The sequence below is a fragment of the Melopsittacus undulatus genome, chromosome 4, assembly GCF_012275295.1.
Source record: "Melopsittacus undulatus isolate bMelUnd1 chromosome 4, bMelUnd1.mat.Z, whole genome shotgun sequence".
NCBI classification, from domain to species: Eukaryota; Metazoa; Chordata; class Aves; order Psittaciformes; family Psittaculidae; genus Melopsittacus; species Melopsittacus undulatus.
Window position 1 is genome coordinate 99084043 of NC_047530.1, and position 27435 is coordinate 99111477.

The window sequence follows — 27435 nt, forward strand, 5'->3', positions numbered from 1 at the left end:
CATAAATTCCAGCTAAGCCGCAGGGCTGAGGCGGTTGTGAAGAGCACAGAGGAGGCTCCCTTTGGAGCCATGCTGCACAGAAATAGCAACAGAGCAGGCGTGTCGCTAAAAACGGCCACTGAACCCCATCCCATCCGAGCTGCCGCCACAGAGGTGGGCAACCCCAGGTGGGCTCCTCAGGTGGGGAAGCAAAGGAAGGTGTTGGGGGGGTGTGGAAAGGCTTTAAAGACATAATGAAGCTGGTTGCTGTGGTGATGGAAACACATGAAATGGATTATTTTAGATTTCACCAGAAGCTTTTCTGCTGCCAGTGAAACTGGTTGTTTTGCTGCTCCTCCCACCACTGGCAAGAGAATAGGCGCCAGACTGCTGGGGACTAACACTTTACGCTTGCAATACAGCTCCACTCATCTCATTTTAGCAGCAGACTATTTGTCTTGTGTGCAGTCAGAACAAAAGTGAGCTTCAAGGAAAAGCTACAAAACCTAGAGTCAGTCCGGAGTCAAACGCATGAGCGCAGTGCTACCGAAATCCAGGAGATGCCGCATTCATGGTTCACATCAGTACTGCACCTCCAGCTGGGTCCCTGGTCCAGCAGGTGCAGAGAAACTCCTCCACAGACATTTTAGCAGTAGCTACTGATGCATGTTTCTTTTTGTCAGTAACAGTGCTTAAAATGTCCAGTTCAATGTTGAGTCCATTATGTATTACTGCTGTAACAGCTTCCTAAGGATTCGGAGGTTGCACATAACAGGGGCTATCAGGGTTGTTTATAATAAACTTTTGTTAAACCTAGTGTCTGTATAGCTGTCTAGCCTGTTAAGCTACATATTTCATGACAATATCCCTCTAGTAATTATCCAGAGTTGGATCATACTGCTTACGAGTCTCAGCACGGTTGTCATTCTGGCCATGTAGCCCTTGCCACAGATGATTTCTGTGCATAGCTGAGGAGCTAGTATGAGCCAAAGACAAGTCCCCACAAGTGATCTGGATGTGGCTACCTTGCTTTGGATGGTAAAAGCAGTTTAATTAAACAGGCATGACCTGTTCTATAGAAGTTGCCTTTCACAGAAGAAAACAGGCCTAGGTCCATTTAACTAATCAAACACTTATTCTCATTAAGCCTTATCTTAAACATCACTTGGAAATACTGAAATCCCCCAGCAGCTGTTAAGGTGCACCTTAAAATACTGAGAAAATGATTATAAGAACAGGTGGCCATGCTGAAGGGATGCTAACATCTAAAAGAGACTGCCTCTTTCCAACAGTGATCAATTCTCTAGGTCATTAGTCCTGGCCATGAGAAGGTACTAGTGGCTCAGTTATTCAAGGACCACAGTGGTGAGTGCAGCTGAGCATTTTGCAGATTCATTTCCCAGACATAAACCCTTCCTGTCTTTATTGGAAGGGTGGAAAGGGACTAAGCAGTACAATCTTAGACTGAAACTATAGTGGCTTCCTGGGAAGTCAGTGTTCCACCCCAGGGAACTTCACTGGTGGTCCAGTAACTGGCTGGAATTGGGGGAGTAAATGCTGCTTTTACTCATCAGTATTCAAATAAAAGGCATTAAGAGAAGAATGGTGGTGTTCTCATCCCAACAGTGTTATTTGATAAGTCAGCAAGAGGAGGCTGAATAAGCTGTTCCTTAGAAGTATTAATTTCTTAGAATTGGCCTGGAGCCTTGGTCGCTAATGTTTGTCACATATGGTAGAACAGAAAACAGAAATTAAGCCTTTATTTCAGTCTAGATTTTGAAGGTCAAGCCTGCCAAGAAGCTGGTATAAATGAAGTGCCATGGTGTTGCCCTGGGTGCTCAAGGGAGACACCTTACTGCTTAGAGAAGGTAAAGAACCCCCAGGGGCAAGGCTTAGACTACTCAATCCTTCTGGCTTCTCCAGAGATTCCTCCTGGGATTTTGCCTCCAATTCTCCCCTCATCACTTTCTTCTGTCTTCAGACAAGCAGAGGAACAACCTCCTCCTGCTCCTGACAAGGTGAGGCTGGCAAACCATGCAATCAAAAGCAGGAAGATCCATGAAGAACTCCAAAACTGTGAGGCCTGGTTTTGCTCCCATGTGCAGACAGCACCATGGTCAGTGTTCCCCCATATCCTTGTGAGCCATTTCCAAAGCCTTCAGCTCCAGACCAAATGACCATCCTTTGTCAATATGTCTCCAGGTTACTCTCCTCTTAGCTCCTTCCCATTCAGCTGGGGATTGGCACTTTGGTTAAATGAGAAGGAACAGTCCCAGACTAGGAAAGAGAGAGGGAAATACTTGGTGTTGCTAACCTCCCCCATGAACAGAAGTGCTTTTATCAGAGAATTACTCTGATACAGAGTGTGTATGTAGCTCTACAATGTGGGTGTAAAAAAGCTTGGAAAGAGTGAAAATGCAGATGAGCCTTTATCTGAACTGGAACCATTTTCACACATTCCTGGCTCACACAATTAATTCATTCAATTAGGCAGAGAAAAACAGATAGCCAGAGAAACGGGAGGATGGCACAGAAAGGTTGTGTTTTGATCTATTTCAAGCCCTACTGCTCAAGGCACCCTGTTGAACTGAGCCATTGATGTTTCTCCCTCCAGGCTCCAGAGAGACCTAAACAAAAACAACATTTGTGCCCAGTGCCTGACCCAGGACGGGCCTGGTCAGCCACTGCTCTTCTTAGGTACCACAATGACAGGTTTATTTGCTATTGGAATTGCTGGGCAAGTAGCAGCCACCCCTGTTCCTAACCAGAGTAGCTTAAATAAGCTTTCCTTGCTCTTATGTCTGTAGGATGCTGATGCATCAGATTTAAAGCAAGTGTTTTAAGGCAGTTCTTGAAGGAAAACAGATATATTCATTTTTCTGCCCCTCTGGGAGACTGTGTTTTAAAGTAAACCTCTCATCCTTGCAGACATATCTATCTACTCTTCTATATACTTGATGCAGAACACCTCCACTCTCCATGCCGTCTGTTCAAGAGACAGCATCCTGAAGGGCTACATCTTGAAAGAAATATTTGAGTAGTAGATTATCAAGCATGCAAATCCAGCTAAAGTACAGGAGTAAGAGGATTAGCAGCAGGCATTAAATAAGAGTTTTAATTTTAGTCCTATTCATCACATTCAGCCCCATCATGAACAGCCTGTGCAAGACCTGTACTCAGGAAGAGGCGCTGCATTTGTGCAGGAGGTGGGGGCAGATGTCCTGAGCCACAGTGAGGAGCCCAGCAAGGACCATCCTCTCCTTGGCAAATGTGGCTGCTCCAGGAGCTGCCAGGACTCCTTGCCTCCCCAGCACCAGGCTGCAGACCAATCTCAGACCACTTCCACTTGCCACGTAGCCTGGCGTACGCTAGACCCACACACACTGCTTGGAAAATGTTCACATCTGGCTTTCACGTGACTCGAGCATGCCTCAGAAATTCATCATCTGGATAGCTCACTCCTGCAGGGGAGAAATCCACAACCAGAGAGCCCTTTCCTGAGTCAGGATGGAGCAGTGAGGAAAGAGGATCGTATGCCTGACAAACTGCACAGTGACACACTCAACAGCTGCGTTTCCACAGCCTCATACGGTCCTTCATTCCTTCTAAAAGTACCAATGTAAAAAAAAGTTAGTCCCAGTTTCCTGCTCTGTTTACTCCTGCAAAAGACCATCCTAATCCTACTCACAGACCCAGAAGTATCCAGGATTGTTTAGCTTTTGTTCTGGCAGCCATAGCACACATTAACTCTTTCCACATGGCAAGCAGGGACTGCTTCCCACATGATCACTGTGGTACAGCCCCTCACATACAGTATTGTAGCAGTTCCCAGTTTTGCTGGAAGTGCCTAGAATATCTGAACGCTAATCCACATCTACAGCTGTACAAACTTAGAGCATCACCCCTCCAAGGGAAAAAATGGGCCTCTAGCACTGCCAAGGAGGACAGAGAAGCCCCAGCCATTACACTTGGAAAGTCACAGGTACATACGCACACTAGGATTCATGCATGGCTCAAAGGAAAAGAAAGAGCTAGAGTCAAATTCCAACTGTGAAGAAATCACGCTGCCAAGCACAGAGCGTGTACTACAGGATCGGCATGTCCAGGCAGCCTGTTTTAATTGGCAGCAGACTGAGCTGGCCAATCGATGCATACATGATAACTCGTGCTGAACACCTTTATAAGTAATGTTTCCAGCCGTCTCTGGTTAGATAAGCCACTCCATCCAGAGCACACTGGAGAGGATTTTGCTTGTCACACAGCCCAGACACAGCCAGAGTGTGACAACTATAAAACCATGCACAAAGCTGAAGGCACTTCAGGAGTGCTATTTTAGAGGGTGAGTGCTCTTAATAACCCGAGGACACACACTCTACCATCTAGGTTTCCTTCTCACAAGAGAGATTAAAGTTTCAGGTGCTCACTAGCCTGAGACTAAGTTATCTAAGACACACAGGTAAGAGGTCTGCTCCTCTCAGCCAGACCCGTCTGTGTTGTGCACAGATTCCTGCCATGGCTGAGGATCATCACCCTCCACTCCAGCTCCCAAGTGCATTTCTCACCTGCCTTATCTAACACGTCCAAAAGCAAAATCCATTACCACGTAGTTCTCTGTGCAAGAGGAAAACCCACGCAGGCAGTGTTAATACCATCTGTCACTGACAGACAGAGGAGAAAGGCAGAAGAAGAGCAGATGGAGAATACACAACTCCTTAAAATCACGAGAAATGCCACTGTCTCCCAAGGTACCAAGTGTTTTCTTGGTGCTCAGCTGAAGGCTCAAACATTCACAAGGGTGCGTGCTGTTCTGCCATAGCTGTGCTCCAGCCACACCTCATACTTGCAGTCCTTCCCTGCCCATCCAGCCTCCCTGCCCTCTCCCCCTGACATGGGGCTCTGCGCAACATTGACACTGAACTGGGAACGGCAAAGAGCACAAACACATTCCTTTCCCTAATCCTGTACCCTGTCCCCTCACTTCAGCTTAAAAGCTAAGGAGCAAAACAAACAACCCACACAACACACATACAATTCTTTTCTCTCTTATACCATCTTCCTCCCACCCCAGCATATGGGCCACCCAGAAGATGACAGGGTTCCTATACATCTAAGGACCACATGTCGGCAGAAAAGTGAAGCACTGCAGAAAAACGTCTCCTATCAGCTCATCTTTCCAGTAGCCTCAGGCAGAAGTCCAAAACATTCTGGTTTAAACAGTGACTTCAAAAATACGGTGCACAAGGAAAAGTGTGAGATAAGTTTCCTCTTGCCAGAATATCACAGGCTGGATTTGCAGTGTGGGATTGGAGTGGACAGATTCACATCTTGACTGAAGATGCAGAACTGGGTCACATACACACACACAGATGCTGCAAGGAATGAAGTCTGCCTGACTCAGCTGGTGCTCTTCCTCAAATATACCACTCTGTGCAAGTGCACCTGAGCACAGCACGTTAGCCCTGCTTTGGGAAAAAACCCAACAGATTGGATGTTCCTTCAATTATATGAAGAATTTAAAATAGAGACACTTGCAGGCTTATTAAAAACATCAGGAAAGAAAATGGCTGTTTTGGGAATTGCTGCATCAGGCAAAAGCCAGTAAAATTAATACATTTTAGAGTTTAGCAAATTGAGGAAGTTTAACGAGTTGAGAAAGAATAATTCTCCATCATGAGAAGAAGATCCATCAAGGACTGAACTGAGGATTCACCCTGAGATAATTAACGACTGACTCCTTCCAGAACCAGACCCATGATGTACATCCCCAGTAATTATATGCTAAGGTTTGTTTAGTCCGTGGTTGCTATGCCTCTGCCTGCTCTATCCTTCTTTTATTACTAAATCTTTTAACCTCTTGCTTAAAAAAAAAAGAAAAAAAAAGAAAAGAAGCTATGTGAGAACCAAAATGTTCTGCCAGAATCTGCTGTTTTTGAATTCCATGCAGTAATTAGTAGATAGAGCCAAGAAGGTTAATAGCATGGTGGGGAACAGATCCTGATTTCTGATCAAGAGCAATCCTGTCAGTACATGCTTGTGACGTTACAAAATAGCAGCTGGCAAAGTCCCTCATCCAACCATCCTCATCAACAGGCCAAATGGCACCAAGGAGCCAGTCCACCATCGCTCTTTCTGCACTAACTGTGGAAAACAATGCAAGGAACACAGCACGCACGTGTGATTCATCAGGACGCAAACAAGAGCACATGCCTCAGTCTGCAGGGATCATGTCGTACCATAGATTTCTTACAAGGATTAAGTCACCAAGCCCAAAGCTACGTGGTTTAAGATGTTCCTGGGGCCTTGCCATGGGCTTCGACAAACTTAGATCCACATTCACCACCTTAAAACCCCAAAGATTAACCTTCCAAGCTGAAGCTTTCCCTTTGGATGGAGGACAGGGAGGCAGGCTTCAGAGACAAATACTGCAATGGAAGAATGACTCAAACTAATATTGGAGTTTAAAAACGCATTCTGGCTTTGCTGCTATCACCTGGGCTCAGATTCATTGAGCAATAACTGACTGCCTACTTCACTACTCATGCATTCGATGTGGGTAGCCACATGACATCTGCTGCAGTCACCACCATGCGTTATTTCATGCTGGGATTCACCATGTTAGTTGGTTTTTTCAGCATCTTCAGTAACACACTCTTAAATTTGGCCCCTTTGAGAGCCCACTGAAAAGGTTCAGACTTCCTCTTGCTGAGGGGAGAAAATTGAGACAGATTTAACAGTCAACTGAGTAAGCAAAGGCATGCCCGCATCATGCTTGCAGTTGCATTCACAGCTCTTCTAATATCAGAAATGCATCAAACATTCCAGATGACATCCCACCAACACTACTACAACCTTAAGGCAAAGCAAAGGCAGCACTGTACATCTCTTGCAGAGGTCTATCCTTCCTTCTTCCTCCACTACAGCCATCTCCCACAAACACCATTAAATATCTGTCAAGGCTGGAGGCTGTATGCTGTATCCTCTCCCTGTACCCATGAGTAGCTAAATGGCTGCTGCAGACCTATGAAGTTCCACACTCAATTCCACCAACAAAGCTTTGTCCCTAGGGTGGGCATCTCAGTCCTGCAACAGGCAGAGACAGCTCCAGCATCATGGCCTTGCTGGTCCAGCTAGCATCTACACACATTTGTGACCCCATTGAATGATTAGGAAAGGTTAGTGCATGCCATCTCTCCATATTGCCTCAAAGGAGGCAGCTGAAACTGAAGGTAAGAAAAAAAAAGTACATTTATTAAAAAAAAAACAACCCAAAACCAGACCCAGAACCAAACCAATCACATGCCATGGAGCTGTAAATGCACACTGGACGTATGCAGCATGACAGGACCAGAAGGGTTCAGCTCTGAAGTGTTAAGCACAGTTCAGCTGCAAAGACAGAAAAAGCCAAAGAGGTAAGGCACTTCCCTTTGTAATTACAAAGGAAGCAGGAAAAAAGCCTATCCCAGATAAAGAAATTACAATGAAGACATCTCCCTGAAGCTGACAGCACGTGTCCTCTGTGTGTGAAGAAGGTTTCCCTAGTAAGGAAGAATCAGGCTAAAGAAACAATTCTTGTCATCAGTTCTACCCATAAGCCCACAGAAGCAATCCCACAAAGTGAGCACACAGGAGAGCCCTTGATGTTATAGCGATCTGCTTGTTTCTCACTTCTATCACTATTGCAACTCTCTCAACTCTACTTGATTTCCCTTCTGAGGGAAAAAGAGAGCATTACAGATGTTTCTGTAAAAAGTCTGAGAAGTAGCTTCCAATGGACTCTGAAGTTTTTATTATTTACTTGCCAGCGAAGACATCTTTCCCAGTTTTAGATTACAGGAGGGAAAGGAAGCAGAGATTGTTGTCTGGGTGCTGCCATATTCTACTAGTCCAAAAATTGGACATGGGAACTAAGCTTAAGTATAGTTCTCTCTGCTGAGGGAGCCAAGCCTCATCAGCATCCTCATTGAGGCAACACTGGCTTGGACCAAACTGTTAAGTTAATATTCTAAGTGCTCAATTACAGGGGCTATTTATATAGACTTCAGCTGGCAGACTCAGCCAAAGTACAGCCAGCTTGATGTACTTCTCTGGTCAGCTGGGAAAGAGACACTGCAGTGCTGATAGAGCCATGAACTTTATTTCCTCTCGTTTGAAGGAGCATCCTACCACATTGCAACAAGCTGCCAGAGAAAGCCGCTAAGCAGCAGCTTGAAGCCAGCTGTGCCCCCAGCAGCAAGTAGGGCAGTCAGAGCAGTGGGAGTGAGCAAGCAATGGGGATTTTTGTTAGGATTTCAGAAGGGGGTGGCCAGCAGGGCTCCTGCTAGTGCACACTGAAAGCAGTAAGCACAAGGGCTTGGCTGCCTACAATGCAGGTGGCAGAGAACCATGCCTTAGCTTTGAAAGCAAAGGCAAAGCAGCATCTCTTCTGTTGCATCTAACCCCACCGCTGACAAGGAGAACACTCTCAGTAATTGAAGAACACTGAGGCTCAGTGCGGAAAAGCTGCAAGGCTCCCTATTGCCACCGAACACCAGGTGCCAGATGCTTCCTTCAGCTTCATGACTGGGAAATGTGTTAACAACTTTGGCATGAAATTGGACCGGAAAGATTCTCAGCAAGGGCAGAAGGCAAGATCATCTTACTCCAGGAGTCTGAAACTTGCTCTAGCCCACAAGTGTAGGGAGAGAGGGGAGCAACACACGGGGGACATCTTTGGGAAGATATATACTCCAACTGGTTCTACAAGCCACATCAGGATTAGTAGATGTCTCAAGGGTTAATTAGTTCACCAGGCACAGATGGTAGCTGGTAGGGTTTGTGGAGTGGATTAACCTAATTTGTGGTTTGTAATGTACCATGCAAATATCCATTACTAGACTTGCAGCAATTCTGCCCTTATTTTGATTTGAGCAGAGAAAACCACACAATGATGGTAGTGGTGCCTATTTTGAGTGACAAATGAGTTGCTGTTCACTTGGTTAATGCGATTGACAAATTGGAGTCCAGAAAGCAATTCCTTCCTTTTTTGTTTTGCTACAGAGGGTCTTTGGAGAGACCTAGATGAGACCATTTGTTGTGAGTGCACAGAATATGCCCATGGTAACCACTCCTCACAGTTGTACTGAGGTCTCTTGCACACTAACAGATGGTCATAGAGCAGCAATTGCCTGGTAACACGAAGGCAGCTTTCTGAAGCAGCTCTGCAGCATGTCAAGTAAAGCCCCACAAATCCAAAGTAACAAACAGCACATGTGGCAGGTCAGGCCACAACAAACACCCATGCCTACACAGAGCCTCAGTTGCTTCAGTGAAGCTCCAGGTCTGTGAGCTGACTGCAGGTCAAAGCATTTATAATTAGATCACATCCAAGTAAAGGGCTGTGTGTTTATACAGCTCTTTGCACAAGAGGAAACCAGGCTCAGGGCTGGCATGTAGAGGTACCCCAGAGCAGTGCTAGACTCCCTTCTGTTTAAGTTAAGGGCAGGCCATGCTATTGCATTTGGTTCAGAAGGTCTCAAATGTTTACAACCAGTATCAGCTGCAGCAGTAAATGTTTCCATAACTCCTATTAAACTCTGAACTTGGATTAATTGTCTCTGCTCTAAGGAGCGAGCACAGGACTAGCTAGACATGCATTCTGGCAAGGCAGAGGTCAGGGTAGAGGTGACATTGGCTGTCAGAGGCATTCCCCAAATGTTTCTGCAACAGGCCATGCTCGTGCTGTGCCTGCACATGCCTGAGACATGGCAGCTGTGGGATTCCTGCTGGACAGCGTGGGACAGCTGTGCTCATGCCCCAGAGCCTCCTCCCAGCACATCTTTGGTCAAGGCAGAAGGCACAGGCCCGATTTGTTGGGATATGGTTGCATTTTACAGTGCCTATTTGTCTCTTGTTTAAAGACAGTAGTGTCTGCACCTAGAGGAAGCTACATTTCAAAGCTATTTGTTACCTTAAAAGGCTCTCACAGCACACCCTGGAAATTTGTGCTTATTTACCTCATCACTTGTTTGAGTGTCATAAAGCTGGTCTTTGTTAGAGACTGCAACTGCCAACTCCCTTGGCATATTCCTTCTCTCATTGTATGAGCACTCCCACAGTATCCAGCTCTGAACAGAAGGAAGCATTCCTCCTCTGCTCTAAAATCAGGCAAGAGGATGGCTGGGAACAGAGTCCCTTTATGCAGCTCATTTGGTCAGAGAGCTGCTTCACATTCCTCTTCATACCAGCTAAATGAAGAAAGAGCATCCCTAAATCCCACTGTTTCCAAGCTGTAGCTGTGCAAGGGGCCAAGCACCTAGAAGCAGAGAAGAGGAAACGGTCCCAGGACACCTGGCAGCATGTGGAGGTGGGACAGTCAAGGGAGGGAGCCTGACTTGAGCCTCCATCCCTGGGAGGGATGGAAGAACACATCACTTGGGCAGGAGGCCAAAAAGAAATCAGCAGGACAGCATCCAAAAATGGCATCTCAGCTACACTGACTGAATGCCTCTTCCCCTGATGCCATAGCAGATCAGCTCCAACATCCCTCCAGAGCCACAGGAATGGAGGAGCAGCAGTTTCCTCACACTCCCAAAGCAATCCTTGCATCTCTTACAAGATTATTGCAATTCCTGTGAATGTCAACCGGTGCACTGAGCCCAAAGCTCTCCTGGTTTCCTAATGCTGTTCTAGGTCACTGCTAAACCAGGTTGCCCCAGAGACTTCAGTGCTGTTTTTCAAAGGTCTTTACATGGCCCAAAACCCCCAGTGCTCAGGATGTGTTGCTTTGTCAGGAGCTCCCACACTCAGTTCTGCCTTCTACAGGGTCACTTCACCTTTATGGTCAGCTCCTCTAGAGAAAGTGCTGCTGCCAATACAAGTCACAGGCCACCATAAACAAACACTACACTTGTAATATTACATTTAGGAGATCCTAGAAGTGCAATCCAGATAATCTTTGCAGGAGATTAGGAGAATGAAGCATACCATAGTTTAGCACATTGGGCCAGCACCTAGTACCACACTTGTCTCTTCATTACCACAACAAACCTCAGGGAAAGGATACCTAAAGTATTGGCCTGCAAATGCAATATCCATTTGATGTACAGGACACCAGGGTGAAGCAACAGCTTTGCTTTAATGCATCACTTAGCTTACTAGAGAGCTGCAGCTTAAAAGCTCTCATAATTAACCAACAGATCAATCTAGGCAGTGACATTCATTGGAGAGCAGTATGTTACATTCATCTTCTTCCCTTCCCAAAGATGAAGCCATTGCAGTGTTTCTTCATTGTCTTGAAAAAGCAAGAAGAAGAAAAAACCCCTCCTCTCCCCTCTACACAGGCCAGAGTTTTCCACAAGTTGCTATGGGTTTGAAAGGCCTCTCTTTGGATGCCCTGAATACAACTGGGAGCACCCAAGACTCCAAACAAAGTCAATGAGAGTTGCAGGTGCTCAATGCTGCTTGGGGAAAAAAAAAAAGAATAAAGGAGAAAGCCCTGACACATCCAGTGCTGCACAGCCAAACCCAGAGGCCCATAATTACATGTCCCTATTGAAAACACATCTGTAAAAATCACTAAGAGCTACAAGGGGAGGGGAAAAGTGGGATTTATATAGTTTCAGATTAGGGTTTTATGGGACATTTGAATCCAGGAGCTTAAAAACAAAACACTGAGCTACAGCTTTTGAAGCAGCCCAAACCCAGACACAAGCATTGAAAGCATTTTGCATCAGAAGCTTCATCAGATCCTTTTGGAAAAGCAAAGGTAAAACATTCCGAGGGGAACAGAAAAGCATTCCCTTCCCCTCCGGAAAAGAACCCCAGCTCTCAGGCTGCATTTTGACTGTTTGCTAAGGTAAAGAATGACTTAAGAAAAAAATGAGAGAGAAATTTAATACAATTATCATCTCAGACAGAAGAAGGAGCTGTATAAACACAGTCAGAGGAGAGCAGTCATTTTAACTGCAATACTATATGTGGTGGGGTTCTTCTCCTCTCCAGTGCAAAGAGCTGATGTCTGTCTCTAGCAGGCTTCAGCAACAAAAAAGTTAAACTGCTACACAATTTAACACCACACAAGGTAAGGGGAAGGTTTAAGGGGAGAGGTGTTGAAGAGGGGGTGGGATGAAGGGTGAAGGGGGCACATGGGAAGCTCCTCTCTGTAATCATGCAGTACATAGAAAGCCAGAAAGCCTGGTATCTTACCTGATTTTCTCTTTGAAGATCCATAGTCCCTGAAAAAAAGACAACAACAAATAGACATGGTTAGAGCTGGAAACGGTGGTGATAGAATGGGTGCCTCCCAGATTTCCACCCATATGCTCAAGAGCTCATCCTGTGCACTCCCTCCTTTAAAGAGGAGGTCGGGACTGCAAGGCATTGACAGGCAGGGACCAGGACGGATCTTGAGCAGCACCGGCTCATCAGCAGCAGCAGCAGCAGCTGGGGCTTCTGCAGCACCAGGGGCTCGGGGAGCATGTGATCAACGAGACAGAGCAAACCATCCACAACCAGCAAGGCAGGGGAGAAGGGTGTCATTTTTTCCCCTTTAAATTGAGCTATTAAACGCACAGCTACTGAATTAACCCCTGACTTTCCCCTGGAGAGCAAAGGGAATATTAACTGCTCGATGCAGGGGTGCGGCTGCTACAGGCTTATCTGGCACTGCTTGCAGTCCTCTCAGAGGCTGATTAATTTGTGAATAACCTCGGAACCTCTCCTCATTATCTCTGACAAGCGCTTGTCTTCTGCAAGGAAAAACAACACCAAACCCCAAACTTTGTCCTTCTTCTTTCTCCCAGGATGGGGAATGCACCCTTACTTTCCTATAGTGATTAAAGGGTGCTGGCACCTTCGCTCGTGGCAGAGCAGCTGAGAGCTCAGACAGCTGCTACAGAACTGGGAAGAAGTTACAGAAGGGAGCTGCAGGAGCTGGTCTTGGATAAGCAGAACTGAGGACAGAAATGCTTTGCTATGGCTGTGTTTCTTCCCAGCACTTTCTCAGCCTCTGAGACTCAGCTCTGAAATGGTCTGCACAGGCAGGAGCCTGGGCAGTGACAGATTGGGCAGACAGCATTGCTGTGTGGGCACAGTGCCTGTGGCACAGCCACACGCTGTAGCCGGAGGCATTAATGTTGGGAATACCACCTAATGAACCACTGTAAAGGCAGGCTGTGTTTGCAGGTATCCCACTGCAGGGGCAAGCAGCAGCTTCTAAATTTGGAGCGGGGACAGGCTCTTAGAAGTGGGGTTTTGTCCATTGCAGAGGAACCAGAGAAGGATCATCCTATACTATGCATTTTATTTCAAGAGTTTGGGGGATCACCTAAGGAAACAACATGTTTTAAGGGCAGAGGTATGTCCACCCATAAATTCTGTTTCTCCCAGCACTTTCCTTGGGTCCCATGCTTGGATCCATGCCTTACATGTCTAGGATTTGCTTCCAGACAAACTGGGGAAAGTTTTTGCACCCTCTTTGGATTTTCCAGTGTCATTTCTTATTCAGTTAAATAGTTGCTTTCTCAGCCATTTCTGCAGTTGTATTTGATATGAGGATGCTACTGCTCATGAATAGGCTGCTTTTTCTACACAAGTGATTTCATATGCAAATATAATGCCTGCTATATGGTGCCCAAAACAGAGATCCCTCAGAATGAGCCAGGGAAGGCACAATCCCCAAAACAGTCCTCGGCCACAGCTCCGCTCCCACGTCAGCTTGGAGCTTTGTGGTTGCTGTCAATACAGCTCTCTTGGCACGCAAACGTCTGTGTTTGGTCCTGCCCTGAACTGCCTCTCTTCTGACAGCACAAAATGGTAAGAAGGTGAAACCCTGCTGAGATCCCCACATATAACTTGCTTTGGCCTCGTGTCTCCATTGTGAACATGCTTGATGATCATTTCAATACCTCCTGCCTATCCCAGCTTTCTGGTCACTGGCAAGCAGGGTACCAACACAGGCAGTAACTGTTCACCTGAGCCAGGAGCTCTGTCCAGCAAACCCTATCACTGCTTCTCTTATGGCTTGTGCACAGTGAAAGCCAACCTTGAGGTTAGTCTGAAGAGGGAAAAAAACCCTTACTGTCACTGCAAAGCACACAGCTGAGTAAATTAGGGTCAGCTACAAGAGGATGAAGTAGCAACTAGCTCTCAGTGATGTCTCTTTGAGATCTGGAGGGTAATTAGCATCATCAGAGGATACAGAATATATTCAGGCTCTTGAAGGCAGTAGAACCTACAACTTCTGGTTATGTTTCTAGTCTTAAGCACAAGATCATCCTTACAGCAGAAATGAAATTATTATTACAAAATATTTATTTGAATCCTCACTGCCCACAAAGTTATGAGGGTTGCTCAAAAAAGAAATAAACCAGTCAAGCTACTGGGCAAGTTTTCATCTTTTCATTTATTCTTGCTGTAAGGATTAAAGTCAAGCTTTACCAGGTTCTGATTTTGGAGCTCCTGAAGTCCATGTACCCCATGTACTCCCTGCTTTGTCACTTGTTTCTACACCCACATTTCACTTACAAAATCAGAACAAAGCAGTATCAAATTAAATGGAGCTTGAAATAAAATCCTCATCTCCCCAGTGAAACTCTGAAAGTCAAAACTTGCTCCTCCCAGCGAGGACTGGGGAAAAAAATCACTGGTGAAATAGAAAGCAAAGAAGGTACAGCAAATTATCTCTCTGGCTGAGTAAAGTGATCGCTGTATACATACTCTTCTCCTCCTTTCTGCTAATGAAGAAAGCCTGTGCTGCTGCTTTGCAACAACATCCAGCAAGGAGCCCTGCCGGTCTCCATGTTTATTTTTATGTCCTATTATTCTGCATGTGATTCACTGATGTCTTTTCCCTTTCCCAAGTGACGATCTATAGGATGAATACCTCTCAGCCTCACTATTTTCAGAGGACCATTATTGTGAGGCTGAACTATCTGATTATGTCTCCAAAACAATTAAGGAAATTATTTAATGGTGTCTCATAACTGTAACAACTTCCAACTAGAAACTCCAATCTTCTCCTTCAGTACAGCCTGCACCTGGCACACTGCTAGACCTTAAATCAGACAAGAAACCTCGCCTTGCAGAACAACCTTTCCAAGGAAAGGCACGACAAATGTCACATCTGCAGCTACCCAGAGGAGATTACTTTCTCTTCAGCCTTTCCTCTTTTTACCTCTTTATCTTTATGAACACATATATTCTTCCATTATTCTCCTATTTCTGTATGAGAACAGATACTACCATCCTAATTTCCCTTCTAGCCATAGCTGCAAGAATAGCAGTGAAACCAGCAGATCTGAAAATAGCTCTGGCAGGTCCCTCCTTCATTAGCCAGGATCACTCCATACTGAACACGTGCCTTTCACAAAACTAGTGTATTTCTAGCCTTTTCTGTATCAGAATATGGCAATTTTGTCTAAAGTCTTCCTGTGGAGCACCACATTCAGCTGACACTGAACTTCATTACTGGCAAGGAAAGTATTTCCTGCTGGTAACGATATTAAAATATCACTGGTGCCAAGCACATCACACAAGCTGGAAACACTCTTCTTTTCTGACAAAGGAGAGGGAGGCTGGATCTGCTTTCTCATCAGCATTACACCAGGATAACATTACTCATTTGAAAACTAGCAATGAATGTGAGAGGAAGACCACAAGCATTACTACAGAGCTGATTGCCTTGTTATCACATTAAGCTATCCACAGTCAGTCTGGAAATTTGTGAAAAGATAAAAATATCTTATGTCACTTGCAATCTAATTTAATAATGACCATTATATTAACAATGTTATGGAAAAGCTTTATGGCACAATCTTTCTTTAGGGACATACTTGGCTGCTGTACCCAGTGAGAGTTAATAAGCACTGATGTATGTGTGTGGCATGTTTTTGTCTATCTAAATACGTATAGATATACACAAACAAGCAGTGGCACAACTGGAAAAGTTGCTTAACAAATGAGGAGGATCCAAAGCCTAAGAAGTATTCCAAGTGGAGAAGACTAGAGGTGACCAAGTGTGTCTGTGATGGACTGTGCCTATCTCTTTAGCTGTACTTCTAATTCAGTTTGATTTGTATCTATCCCAGAGGATTTCTCTAGCAAGACAGCAGAAGCCTCCTGCAGGAACAAGGAGTTTGCAGAGTAACAGTGCATCAACAGAGGTACTAGAAGGCTTCAACTTGGCTCCTGCACAGCTCCCCCTCAGAGGTGGTGTGTTAGGTGACTTCATCCCTGTGGTACCCATGATGCTCTATCAAAAGCTTCTCCCCTTTGCCACGCAGCAGCAGACCCAGCAAGCTCACTCTGTGGGATTCCTCCTTTCTTGGATATGTCACCTTTTAGCCTAGGGCCTCTGTCTGCCAGTAAAACAAGGCTTGGCTTCAACTCCTTTAGCAATTTTCAGACAACTGTGAGTTTCAACCATGAGAGAAAACAGTGTCTGCAATGCATGAGGAGCTGTCAGACCCACAGAGGAGCACGGCTGGGGGAGCTGCACAGCAGACATTTCATCAGACGAGACAGAAGCTAAAGGAAGAGTAAATCATCTTTCTGTCTGTTTCTCAGTGTTTGCTGTCCAAAGGAGATGAGACAGTGACAAACCTTGAGTAATGGAGGTTAATCTGTATCCTCCAGAGTATTTTAATACATAAATTAGAGTTGTTCCGTATTTGTTGGCTTTCGCTAATTCATGTTTAAACATATTGTAGGTGTTTATGTTCCCATGCTCCTTAGTTTTTAAAAGTCTCTAGTGCTGTGGGCAGGCTGTGGTGGAGATGTATGACATTTCAAACAACTCAGATTATCATTTAATCGCCAATTATTTGCCAGGCAGATTAGAAGCACAGAAGTGTTTTAACAAGGGAGTCCAGTCTCTCCTTCCCCGCACTCGTACAGTCTGCAGTCAGTAATGAAGACCACTTTTCCACAAACTATTTTTCTTAGCACTGCTATCAGATTCTGTGACAGTGATTTTAAAGTAAGCCAATACCAAAATACTTTGCTACTGCTCTTTATGCACACAGAAACCTGAGCCTTGAGAATATATTTGCATCTTGAAACTCCTATTTTCCTCAACAGCCAGACTGACATTTTCTATTTGAGACAACTGGTACAATATCAAGTGTGACCAAGAACTGTCACTAGGTGCCTGCCTATGGCTGAATACGTAACACCATACAAACACACAGGAGGTATATGGACAGTGCAGGGTTAAAATTCGCATTCATGGTACTCAGTGTGCAAAGTTTAACCATGTGCATGAAGGTATCTTCATTCCCATTGAGCTCTGAGATATAATCAAGCAAAATTAACTCTATACATTATGCATCATGAACACAAACACATGGTTGCATACAGCTATACATTTTCCCCCTCCAGAATTCCATCCCCTGCAATCATAAAAGCACAGCTGATCTCTTACTGAGCCAAATAAACAGATGAAGGCTTTTTTCCTCTTCTTTTTTTTTTTCTAGAAAATATTCTGCTCATTTCCTGATATAAATCCTTGCATTGTGAAACCCTCTCAAACATGAATCTGTTCTTTCTGAGCAGAGGTCGAGCTTTTCAGCCTTGTCAGAATGGGCCCCATTGTGGAGGACCCAAGATTCCACAATTCCTTGCCACAAGCAAAAGAGACTTGAGGGGCAAGGAGAAAATCTGGAGACCTGACTTCAAACCCAGGCATTTCTTGCTGGCTGGAAGCAGTGTCTACTTGCTGCTAAGAAGGGTAAGCCACTCTTGTGCAACAAACTCCTTAAGAGAATGAAAACAACGTAAGAGAGAACTTTGTTTTCCTGTCACTTTTCTATTGTCTTCACAGTGTGGCTGTAATGCTGGCATAGAGCAAACAGCATAGTTTCAGATAGTATATCCTTCTGGTTAGGCTGTGGTGATTTTCTCTACATCATATAACAATGGTGGTCTAGTTTGGTTTACCAGGACCCAGCTGGAAACCTGATCCCTGGAGGTGTTCAAGGCAAGGCTGGACAGAGTCTTGGATGACATGGTCTAGTGTGAGGCATCCCTGCAGGGGGCTGGAACTGGATGACCTTCACGTCCTTTCCAACCCAAGCCATGCTATGATTCTATGATTTAATGCTGACTTCTGACAGCTCCCTTGAACCCAACGAAGTAAAAGTCAACCCAAGCTCTTCCTGAGAAACTCCGAGCACAACACTGGAAACATGTAAGTGAAGAAAAGGTCTTCCCTATACCAATAACCTTAGCTTGCACAGAAATGCCAAGATTGGAAGGAGATGGACACTGCCTCTCTCCAGTCTTGGCAGTCCTGGGGTAATGTTGAACTTGTTGATCTTAAAGGTCTTTTCCAACCGAGTTGATTGTATGATTCTATGATTTGTGTCATGACGGGGAGAGGCAGGACAAAGAAAACGAGTGTCCTTTGCTCTGCACTTGGAGGATCCTAGAGATTAGCCCTACACAGCACAACCTGAGCTCTGCCACAGAGGCCAAGGTGCAGGGGATGCAGGCAGCTCCAAGAGAAATGATATCTCCATGGACCACTTCAGCCTCATGCAGACTCACAGTGTTTGGGGGTGGCTGTCATGAGGGTTTTTTTTGTGTAAAAAGGGTGTAGAAGGATGAGAGATAGGTTCAAGGCATCCTGCCCCTTCCCTAAATGACTGGGGAATCTCACAGATTTCTGTCCTGAGATTCCCCAGCAGTAAAGCTGATCACTTGGCTCCAGGGTGCAACTTCAGTATTTGGCTCAGGCTAAAGATATGCAGAATTTGCCTCTTGAATTTTCACAACTGTATTTCTTTATGGTGAAATTCTCCTCCTGGAGGAAGACAGGGCTTTGGAAACTCACATTCAGCATTTCACCGGCTGTGAGATATGAGGCAGCGCAATCTGACAGCAAAGCCCAGCCTCTCCGGCACCAGGGAGAGACGGCTTTGGCACAGCCTGGAAGCTGCAGGACACTGGGACAATGAGCTAACACCATGTGATCCTCTACTGCAAGGCTTCAGCCGCCTTGAAAGAGACAACACAAATGTTTATAGCAAGCTTCTTCCTGGAAAGAAGTACAAAAACAAGATCTTGCCTAAGAGTCACATCCTCATCTGCTTTTGTTTTACCCTGTTTATTCCTTCAGATGGCAAATTTCTCCACAGGACAGAAAAACGTATTTACCTTAGCAAGAACTCTGGGTGGAGGTGCTCTTCACCTCCTCTACACTGACCTTGCTCATCCCTTGCGGGGAGGTCACATTTATCTCTGTCTTACAATGACCAAGCGTGTGTCACTTTGTTATAGCCTTGATAATACAAATGATGAGTGATAAAAACAAGGTAATAAAAAATAATCATTCTCATGTGCAGTTTATTCCAGTTGTGCTCTTCACTTTGGGATTTTATTACGCACATTTACATGCAGATACAATATATGTTTAAAAGATGCATCTAATCATCATTACAAATTAAGTACTGAACATCAGAATCATAAATTCAAATGTTCTTTACAAACTACTTGGGCTAATGAGCTTGCATATGTATCATACAAATCCGATTAAGAGCTTAAGAAAGTAGCAGAGATGCTGAATCTGTGCTTCATTCCTTTCTTTCTTTAGCCTTTTCTGGTTTGAGAGTGGGCCCCTCAAACTCTAGCTTCCATAGACTTGGGTCTGACATCTGATTTGAAACCACATGGTCCATTTGGGTTTCTGAATCACAGACCAAATGGTGGTTATAAGAAAAGGTAGAGTCCCTTTGCTGTCCCTCTCCAGGAACACCTTCCTTCTGCTGTTTCAGACTAACTTTGCCCAGAGCTACATGTATGTTTCACAGCCACTGTCCCCTCCATCCTACGGTGGCACTGCTCCCTGTGTATAACCTCCCCACAAGGAGACATCATCCACTGCTCACCAGGTTGTGCCTGCTCATGGGGGGCAATATACCATCACCTCTGCTGGAGTGTGCATGGAGACCAAGAGTGTCACTCCCAAAACCCTCATCCCAGAGAGTCCTTGGAAAAGGAGAAAGAGAAGGGAGAGAAGAACACTGGCAAGTTACAGATTTCCAAGCCCCACGTCCAGACACAGCTTGCTCAAAAAGGCTTTTCCACTGAATTACTGTACCAGGAAGAATAGTTGGAACACAGCAGTTTAAATTAAACTAAAAGAAGAGCTCCTGTATGCAACACAGCTGAATCATGGTACTCACTGGTATTAGACACTGTGATCACCAAAATTAAGCATGGGTTCAAAAGGCAATGAGATAAATCCATGGAGCAAAGATAAATGGTGGCTATTGTACTTCATACTCTGGATGCTTTCACCCCTAAAGTCCCATAACGCCAAATGCCAGAAGCAGAGAGGATAAACAGGGGAAGCTTACTCTATATTTGCTTTGTTTCTTGTATTGGCTGTAAGCCACCATTGGAGACAGGAGGCCAGATGGGGCCCTGGTCTCACCTAATTGTGGACCTATAATATATTCTCCTGTAAAAGATCAGACTGGATTAGGATAAATTATATCCAAATCATGCTGCATTACTCAGCACGTTAAATTGTCCTTAATCACATACTTTGATGATCTAGATTCCTGCTTAAATTTACCTCCTGTGCATATTTCTGTGCCTGTTCTGTTGAAACCATTGCTGTATTTCAACTATACATAACCAGGCTCTAATGAAAAGCCAATAAGGTTCTTTGATCAGGCTTTAATAGGACTCATCATGGAGACGTACTCTGCTGTGGCAAAATGGTTTCCTTATCCTGTCTCTTTCAGAAACGTTTTGTGAGCCTTTAAAAGCAATTTAGCCCTAATTTATGTCAGCTAAGTGATTTCTGTTGCACATGGGAGTTACAAGAAAAGGGCCCTCATCTCTATTTGCTACACTGTTCAGGAAATCAGTTATAGATGCTGCAGAGCCTTCAGTGTCTCTGACTTCAATGCAGCGGAAACTAGCAATTTGAGAAAATACTTCATCATTCCCAATTCTCTCAAACACAGCATCCAGTGCTTCACAAGTGACAACCTATAGCAGATTTTTTTTTGGTAAATGGTACTGAGCTTCCCCTCTCTAAGCTGTTTACCTAAGCTGTTTCCAGAGGATATTAAAGGAAGGAAACATGCAATTCATTAATAGAAAGCATATGAAACATGCTGATGACTATCTAATAAAATCGAGCATGCATTCAATAGGGGTGAGTCACCTCATCACAAGTTTAGAGATGAGGGATGTAGAAATGACTAAGCAAGCCAGGGTGCAACAGCAGCCCAAAAGTTTTGATGGCCTGACCTGACCTGCCAGTGGCATCCAACCAGCACTGGGCATAGGTTGGAGCAGGTCTCTACACCAGGGAACAGATGTCAGCAGAACAGGAGCCACTGTGAAGATCCTATGGCCAAGAGGTCTATTGCCAGTGGTGCTAAGTGCTACAGCCACTGCTGCTGCTTTGTGTGACGTTACTGAGCAAAAAAACACCCCAACATTGATGAATCCCTGAAGTAAAAGATCTCAAACAGCCCATCGACTCTCTGCCTACGTTTCCACATGCCAATGAGAATAGTGACAGTAACTACTATGAGGAGAAAGAACTACTTTCTGTGGACTTTCTTCTATTGTCCAATTTTAATCTCTCACACCAGTTTGTAGCTATTGCTCCTGTTTGTATTGTTTGCTACTATTAGCAAGAGTTTGATTCTAATATCCTTGTAGCTCCCCTTTGAGAAGGTGTAGGTTGCTATTAGGTCACCCCTTTACCTCTTCTTTGCCAAACAAGTAACAGAAACAATAAAAATAACCAACTATTTTTTTCTCCCGTTTCTTCTGGATTCTTATCTTGGGGTAGAGTGACCCGAGAAAGGAGCAGTGACCCAAATGACAGTGGTCCAGGCTGCCTTCCTCCTGCTCTACTCTCCTGCTTCCATTGGCACAAGCAATTCCCCTCAACCCACATGCCCTCCTGTGAGCACAATGCCCCACGACACATCTACAGGGGCTGGTGACACCGAGCCCTGTGGAGCTGCATAGGAACAAGATACTGGAGGAAGCCCATCAAGAAGGCAAAGCAGTAGAGCCTTCTGCCTGCCCTTCTCCTTTGCCCAAGCTGCAAGGAGATGCACTCCCAGACTCCCCTGAATGCTCTTCTTGCCCCATACCAGCCTCAAAACCACCCCATGGTGGTGCCGGGTGTTGGCATCGCTCCTTGGGATTCCCTGCCGCCTGTCTCAGTGTGTGGTGCAAGCACTGGCACCAGCCCACATGCTGGAGGCTTGCATAGGGAATTCCCAGGCTGCCACTGGCATTTTTGACATTTTGTAGGCTCTAAATTAGCAAAATAAGAAATGAGTTACAGGCATTCCCAGACGTGGCCCAGGCCCTGCTAGATCTCCGAGCTCCCAGTACAAAGGAGAGCGTGCCAGATGCCTGGTATTATACAATTCTGCATTCCTTTCTGGTACTGTTCTTACAGGGTCTAGCACTTCAGAGTACTCATCTGGCTTTTTAGCAACACGCTGCTTGGGCCTCTCTGTCTGGCTGCTCCTGCTACTTGTCCAAGGACAGTAGGACCCGAAAGATTAAGATCACAGTGTGCATAGACAGCAGATGGCTATAGCATCTGTATTTACTTTGCAGTGCTAAATACCCTATTGCCCTAGCTAGTTTTACATCCCCTTCTAGTGGCAGATCTCTCTCCTGACTTTTTAAAATCATCTGTTGTACATATGGCCCTAAGAATGGTAAATAACAATGCACGTGGGAGACAAGATCAAGCCCACAGTGAACTCCAGCTTCTTCATCTGGTGACTGTAATCTTTCCTCATTACATTTTGTTCAGTTAGAACAGTGAGATTAAAGCACAGCCACTTCCCAAGCCTGCCTCAGCAGCATGTCCGCAGTTAACTGTCCGGCAACATCAAATGTCTTTCTAGCATACTAAAAAGTAATGCAGTTCTCTGTAAGACACCAATTCTATATATCTTCGAACTGTTTCCCCCCTGTTTCTACAAAATGGCACATGGAAAGATCTTTCAAGTCACTGAGTTCCTTAATTTACTAGTCAAGAGACATAAATCATGGCATGTAAGATGTACTGTGAGTTCATGAACTCTAGGATTTTCTTCTAATCACTGTCCTTTGAACTGGGCTTTTTCAGAAACTGTAAAACTCCAAAACATCCAGTAAATGCATCTAGTAAATTTTCCTGGATTGGCAACTACTAAAAGCAAACTTGTCTTCCCTGATTACCTACCAGCATCAGGCAGTCTTAAAACATCCTCTGTGATTCTAACACTAAAACATGAAAGAGAAAAGAAGTCTTCAGCTTGTCCTGGCCAATGGAACTGTTGGGATTCATTAAATGACTCCAAATTATCATTGACAGGCACCAATTAAGCCAGAAAATAGAGACAACTTCCCAAAGATAGAACCCTTCTAACACTAGGGTTACATTTCAAAGTAATGACCATAACACCTTTCAAATACTCAATTCTGATAACAGCTCCCACTCTTCCTGCACCCCAGAAGGTTAAAGAGCTAAGTTATGCGGCATTTGCAAAGAAGCATCACAAAGTTTCCTGAGTACTCCACTCCTGGAAGTATCAGACCAGCTAAGCAAGGATTTATTGTATTTATTAGGATTTATTTATTTATATACTGTGTGGATATCAAATAATTAAACAAAAGAAGTCCTATACTTCAAGACTGTGTAAGGGATTGTTTTAGTCTCACTGCTCGGTTTATTTTGGGAAGGAAACAAAGAAAATAGCACAGCTATTTCAGCCTGCACAAGTATAAGATTCATGAGACTAGAGATGGACAGATACACCCTAAGTTTTATAGATGCATACTCAAATTCATCAAAACTTCTAGTAAACTTTGCTTGGCTAGTACTTGATCACACACTTAAGAGATTGTAGTAGTGAACTTAAAATTCACTTTGCAGAGGCAGTTGTTTTTGTTAATAAATATATGGATTCATACTAATACTTCCTTTTGAGCTTTACTCAATTAAAAAGACAAATAAAAAGAATTATGTTGACCTCAAATACATGCCTATCTACTTGCCCAAAACACTTTACACCACGTCAACTGACTTTCTAAGGTACCCAGCATTAAATATTAAATAACTCTGGAAAATATAAGAAAATATCTTTTTACATGCATTTAAGATGTATGCAGATTGTAGGCATCAAGGCACGGAAGTGCCATTACACACCATGAAATACTGCAATGTCTGAATAGACCAAAAATTTTGCAGTCCAGTTCAAATACAACTTTGGATGTTTTTCAGACCTGTCCATGCAGAGAACAGTAAATTTCTCTTTGTTCCTTTTATGTAACTCCTGTCCAATTCTCAATGCAGACATTAACTTTTAATTCACCTCATACATCTCCAAAGGGGGTGTGTGTGGTATTTCCAATCTCTTTTTCCATGTTTTAGGTCCACAGAATTGGAGAGGCATAATGAATGACTTTAATTATTTCCATCCTTTCAGCCAGTTATAGAAGTCCTTTTAATTCAGCTAAAAGAGACATTACTTGTTCCTTCAAAATCAGCACTGATTCAGGGGGTATTTCTGGCCTGCAACATGAAGGATCTCTTCAAAGCTAAATGGACACTGGCAGCTTATTACTGCTGTAACTGTTCATGTTATCTGATATATAGATATCTCATGTGGGCGAAGGGAAAATGTCATCGATTGTCAGGAATTACACCCCCTCCTTTTAGGCTATTGATGTCACTCACTCAGTAATTCACAAGCTTGGAATACAAACAAGGTTCTGCAAATGCCATATCCTGCAATTGGATTTTGTGCACTATTTTCTTCCTTTGTTACCTGAAATACCAGAAGCTGAATGATAAGGAGCCACACACTCTGCAGAAACATTGCCTTTCCTATCAGGAGAGGGTGTTGTGGGCTGCTCTGGCTAGCTGTGAGCTCCTCCCTGAGGAGCTGCATCTACCATAGGATGACAAGAGCATCCCCGAGGTGCTGGGGAGGTTTGTGTATCCTGAAGTCCACGCTGCAGTATCAGTCAAGCAGATATGCTGCATATCATACTATACAGCAGCTATGTGCATAAAAAAACTCTGTAAATGTCTAATGCAAAGCTGTGCATTGCTCTTAGCTCCCATACTGAGTCTGAATTCAGTACTACTTTGAACAACCTCTCATCGTTGTAAAACACTGCAAGATTCAAAATTAGGATCTGGGTATATCAGCCACAAGATGTAGCAGCAGGGATTATGAATCAGAGCACAAAACGGAGTGTCCTGATGCCCATAACCTACTTATTAACAATTTCTTCTCCATTAATCCTCTGGGACTGATGCTAATTCCTGGAACCTTCCGCCTTGCCTCTGCTCCCTCTCCGGCACCAGCTACCCAGCCATCCTTGCCACTGGCCTTGACTTGTCATCCTCTCCATGGCTGATTGATGTCCTCCCCTCCTTATAACACCCACCTCACTGTAATGCAAAATTGCTCTGATCACTACACGAAAATCCTGGACCCTGCACAAAACCCAGCTCTGACCTACCTAGCAATAGTGTGTACAACACCAGAAACTCAGCTCTCTGTCTTACCCAGCTATAATAAAAACCCTTCAAGCTCTGCTGTGCATTCCATCCATTAGCGGTGCCTGGGGAGCTGTGCAGAGACCTACCTCATGATTAGATAAAAGCTTTTCCTTCTAAATCACTGTCCAGAAGAATCCAAGGGTCTGGAAGAGTGAACTTCACACACATTAGAGGTAAGGCACATCCCCTATGCTGGTTATTTATGTGCCTATTTTTTACACTGAAGAATGTAAGGTTTTGTGGTAGGGAGTAAGTTGATTCATTTATTTACTGTGATAACAATACCAAGACCCTTTTCTCAGTACAGACACAGAAAAGGGAAAAGTGCTCCAGTTTTACCAATGAAGCAGCATTTTTTAAACAATGTTGTGAAAATCTGAAAGCCTTACACATACCAAAGCAAATCTGGGATGGTGATGAGAACGAAAGTCAGAGAGTTTTAGCTTTCCCTCTGTCCCACTCCCCTCAGAGTCTGCAGGCTACCTCATGCCCAAGAGGTCTCAGAACTGCTCTAACCAGCCAAGAAACAGTCCAAAATGCACACATTATACCCTGTCCCTGATTCCTCTTTCACCTGCTTTGAGGGTCTTCAAAGGCCAGGCAAGGAAGCCATGAAAGCAGCCACACTGTGCACATACCCTGAGGCCATGGCTTACTGCCAGCTTCACAAAAAGCTCATTTTCCAAAGGGGACTTGAAGAAATAACAACAAAGATGACAAGAGAGGTGCAAATGTGTCTCCAGGTCCAGTTTTGCTCAATGCTTAAAGTTGGGAACATCTCTGGAGGAAAACTGCAATTCAGACTCGGAACAGATCCTACTTGAATGACCTCAGAGCATCCAGTTGCTAATGCAGCTGTGGCCATATTCTCTTCATAGCTCAGCACTCAGAAACTTGGGTGCATTTCTTCTCGGAAGCAGGGACAAGATGCCACTGCATTTCACAAGAAGAAAGCAAAGAGCTCCTGGCTCAAAGCCACAAAGGCAGAGTGGAGGCTGGGGTTTAATTTGTCAGTCCCTCAAAGACTCAGACTCAGTTGGGCTGACCTTCATCTTATGCTATAAGCATGAGTTTAAAAATACACCGCTCCTCTCAAAAATGTGTCACAGCTCCTAGAAGCAAGAAAATCAGGTTGTGGGTGGGAATAACTCCAGAGCATATATACATATATATACACATACGTATATATATATTCCCTTTTGAGCAACAGTCTTCTAAATTCCACTTTACAAAAAGCAGATTTTTAGCACCTCAGGAGCAGAACACACAGCTATTATCAGAGGCTGGAAGCAGAACTGTTTTAAGAGGTAGTGGTCACTTTCTCTTCATTTTTGTACAAAATACACTTCTTCTTGCAGCCCTGTTTTTTAAAGACATAATTATTTTATGCTCAGTCACGGCTTTTCACTGGCAATGTCATGCCCAATTTAGAAGATATGAGCACCAAATGATTTGGCACAGGGATATACTTAAAGGAAAAGAAACTTCTTACAATTTATGATATGCTTTGATAACTGTGATTTAAAAATGCCAGGGTTTCATTCCAGCAAATGTTACAATAACAAGCACAAGACTAATGACCTGATGCCATGTCAGGGATGTTCACAGGTCAGATAAAACCACCACATTATACCTGCAGGATGCACTGTTTCAAAGACAGCCCTGCTTGAGCTTCTCCTGGGCTTTGATCCCTCCAAGCTGTATGTCAGCACTATCCTCCCAAAAGCTGGCCTCATTTGAGGGTTTTTCTGCCTTTCAAACCTCTGAAACACATCCGGGCTGTCCTACCTCGCATCTGTGACCATCTGAACCACCCAAGCAGTTTCCTGCATTACGAGGAAGCAGCAAGAGAAGAAAACTTTCAGCCCACACCAGGCTTCACTGAACAGCTGGCAAAGAACAACCTTAGAAACACTGATATTCAAGCA

General features: G+C 44.4%; 1 protein-coding gene across 2 annotated transcripts in view; it reads right to left on the reverse strand.

Moving 5' to 3' along the window:
- SH3PXD2A (SH3 and PX domains 2A) overlaps window positions 1–27435 on the reverse strand; it is a 249054-nt gene that overhangs the window by 72974 nt on the left and 148645 nt on the right. For both annotated transcript variants that reach the window (XM_005154542.3, XM_031053830.2), the window contains one exon: window positions 12163–12191. In XM_005154542.3, the coding sequence (XP_005154599.2) occupies window positions 12163–12191 (29 nt within the window). The remainder of the gene's footprint in view (window positions 1–12162; window positions 12192–27435) is intronic.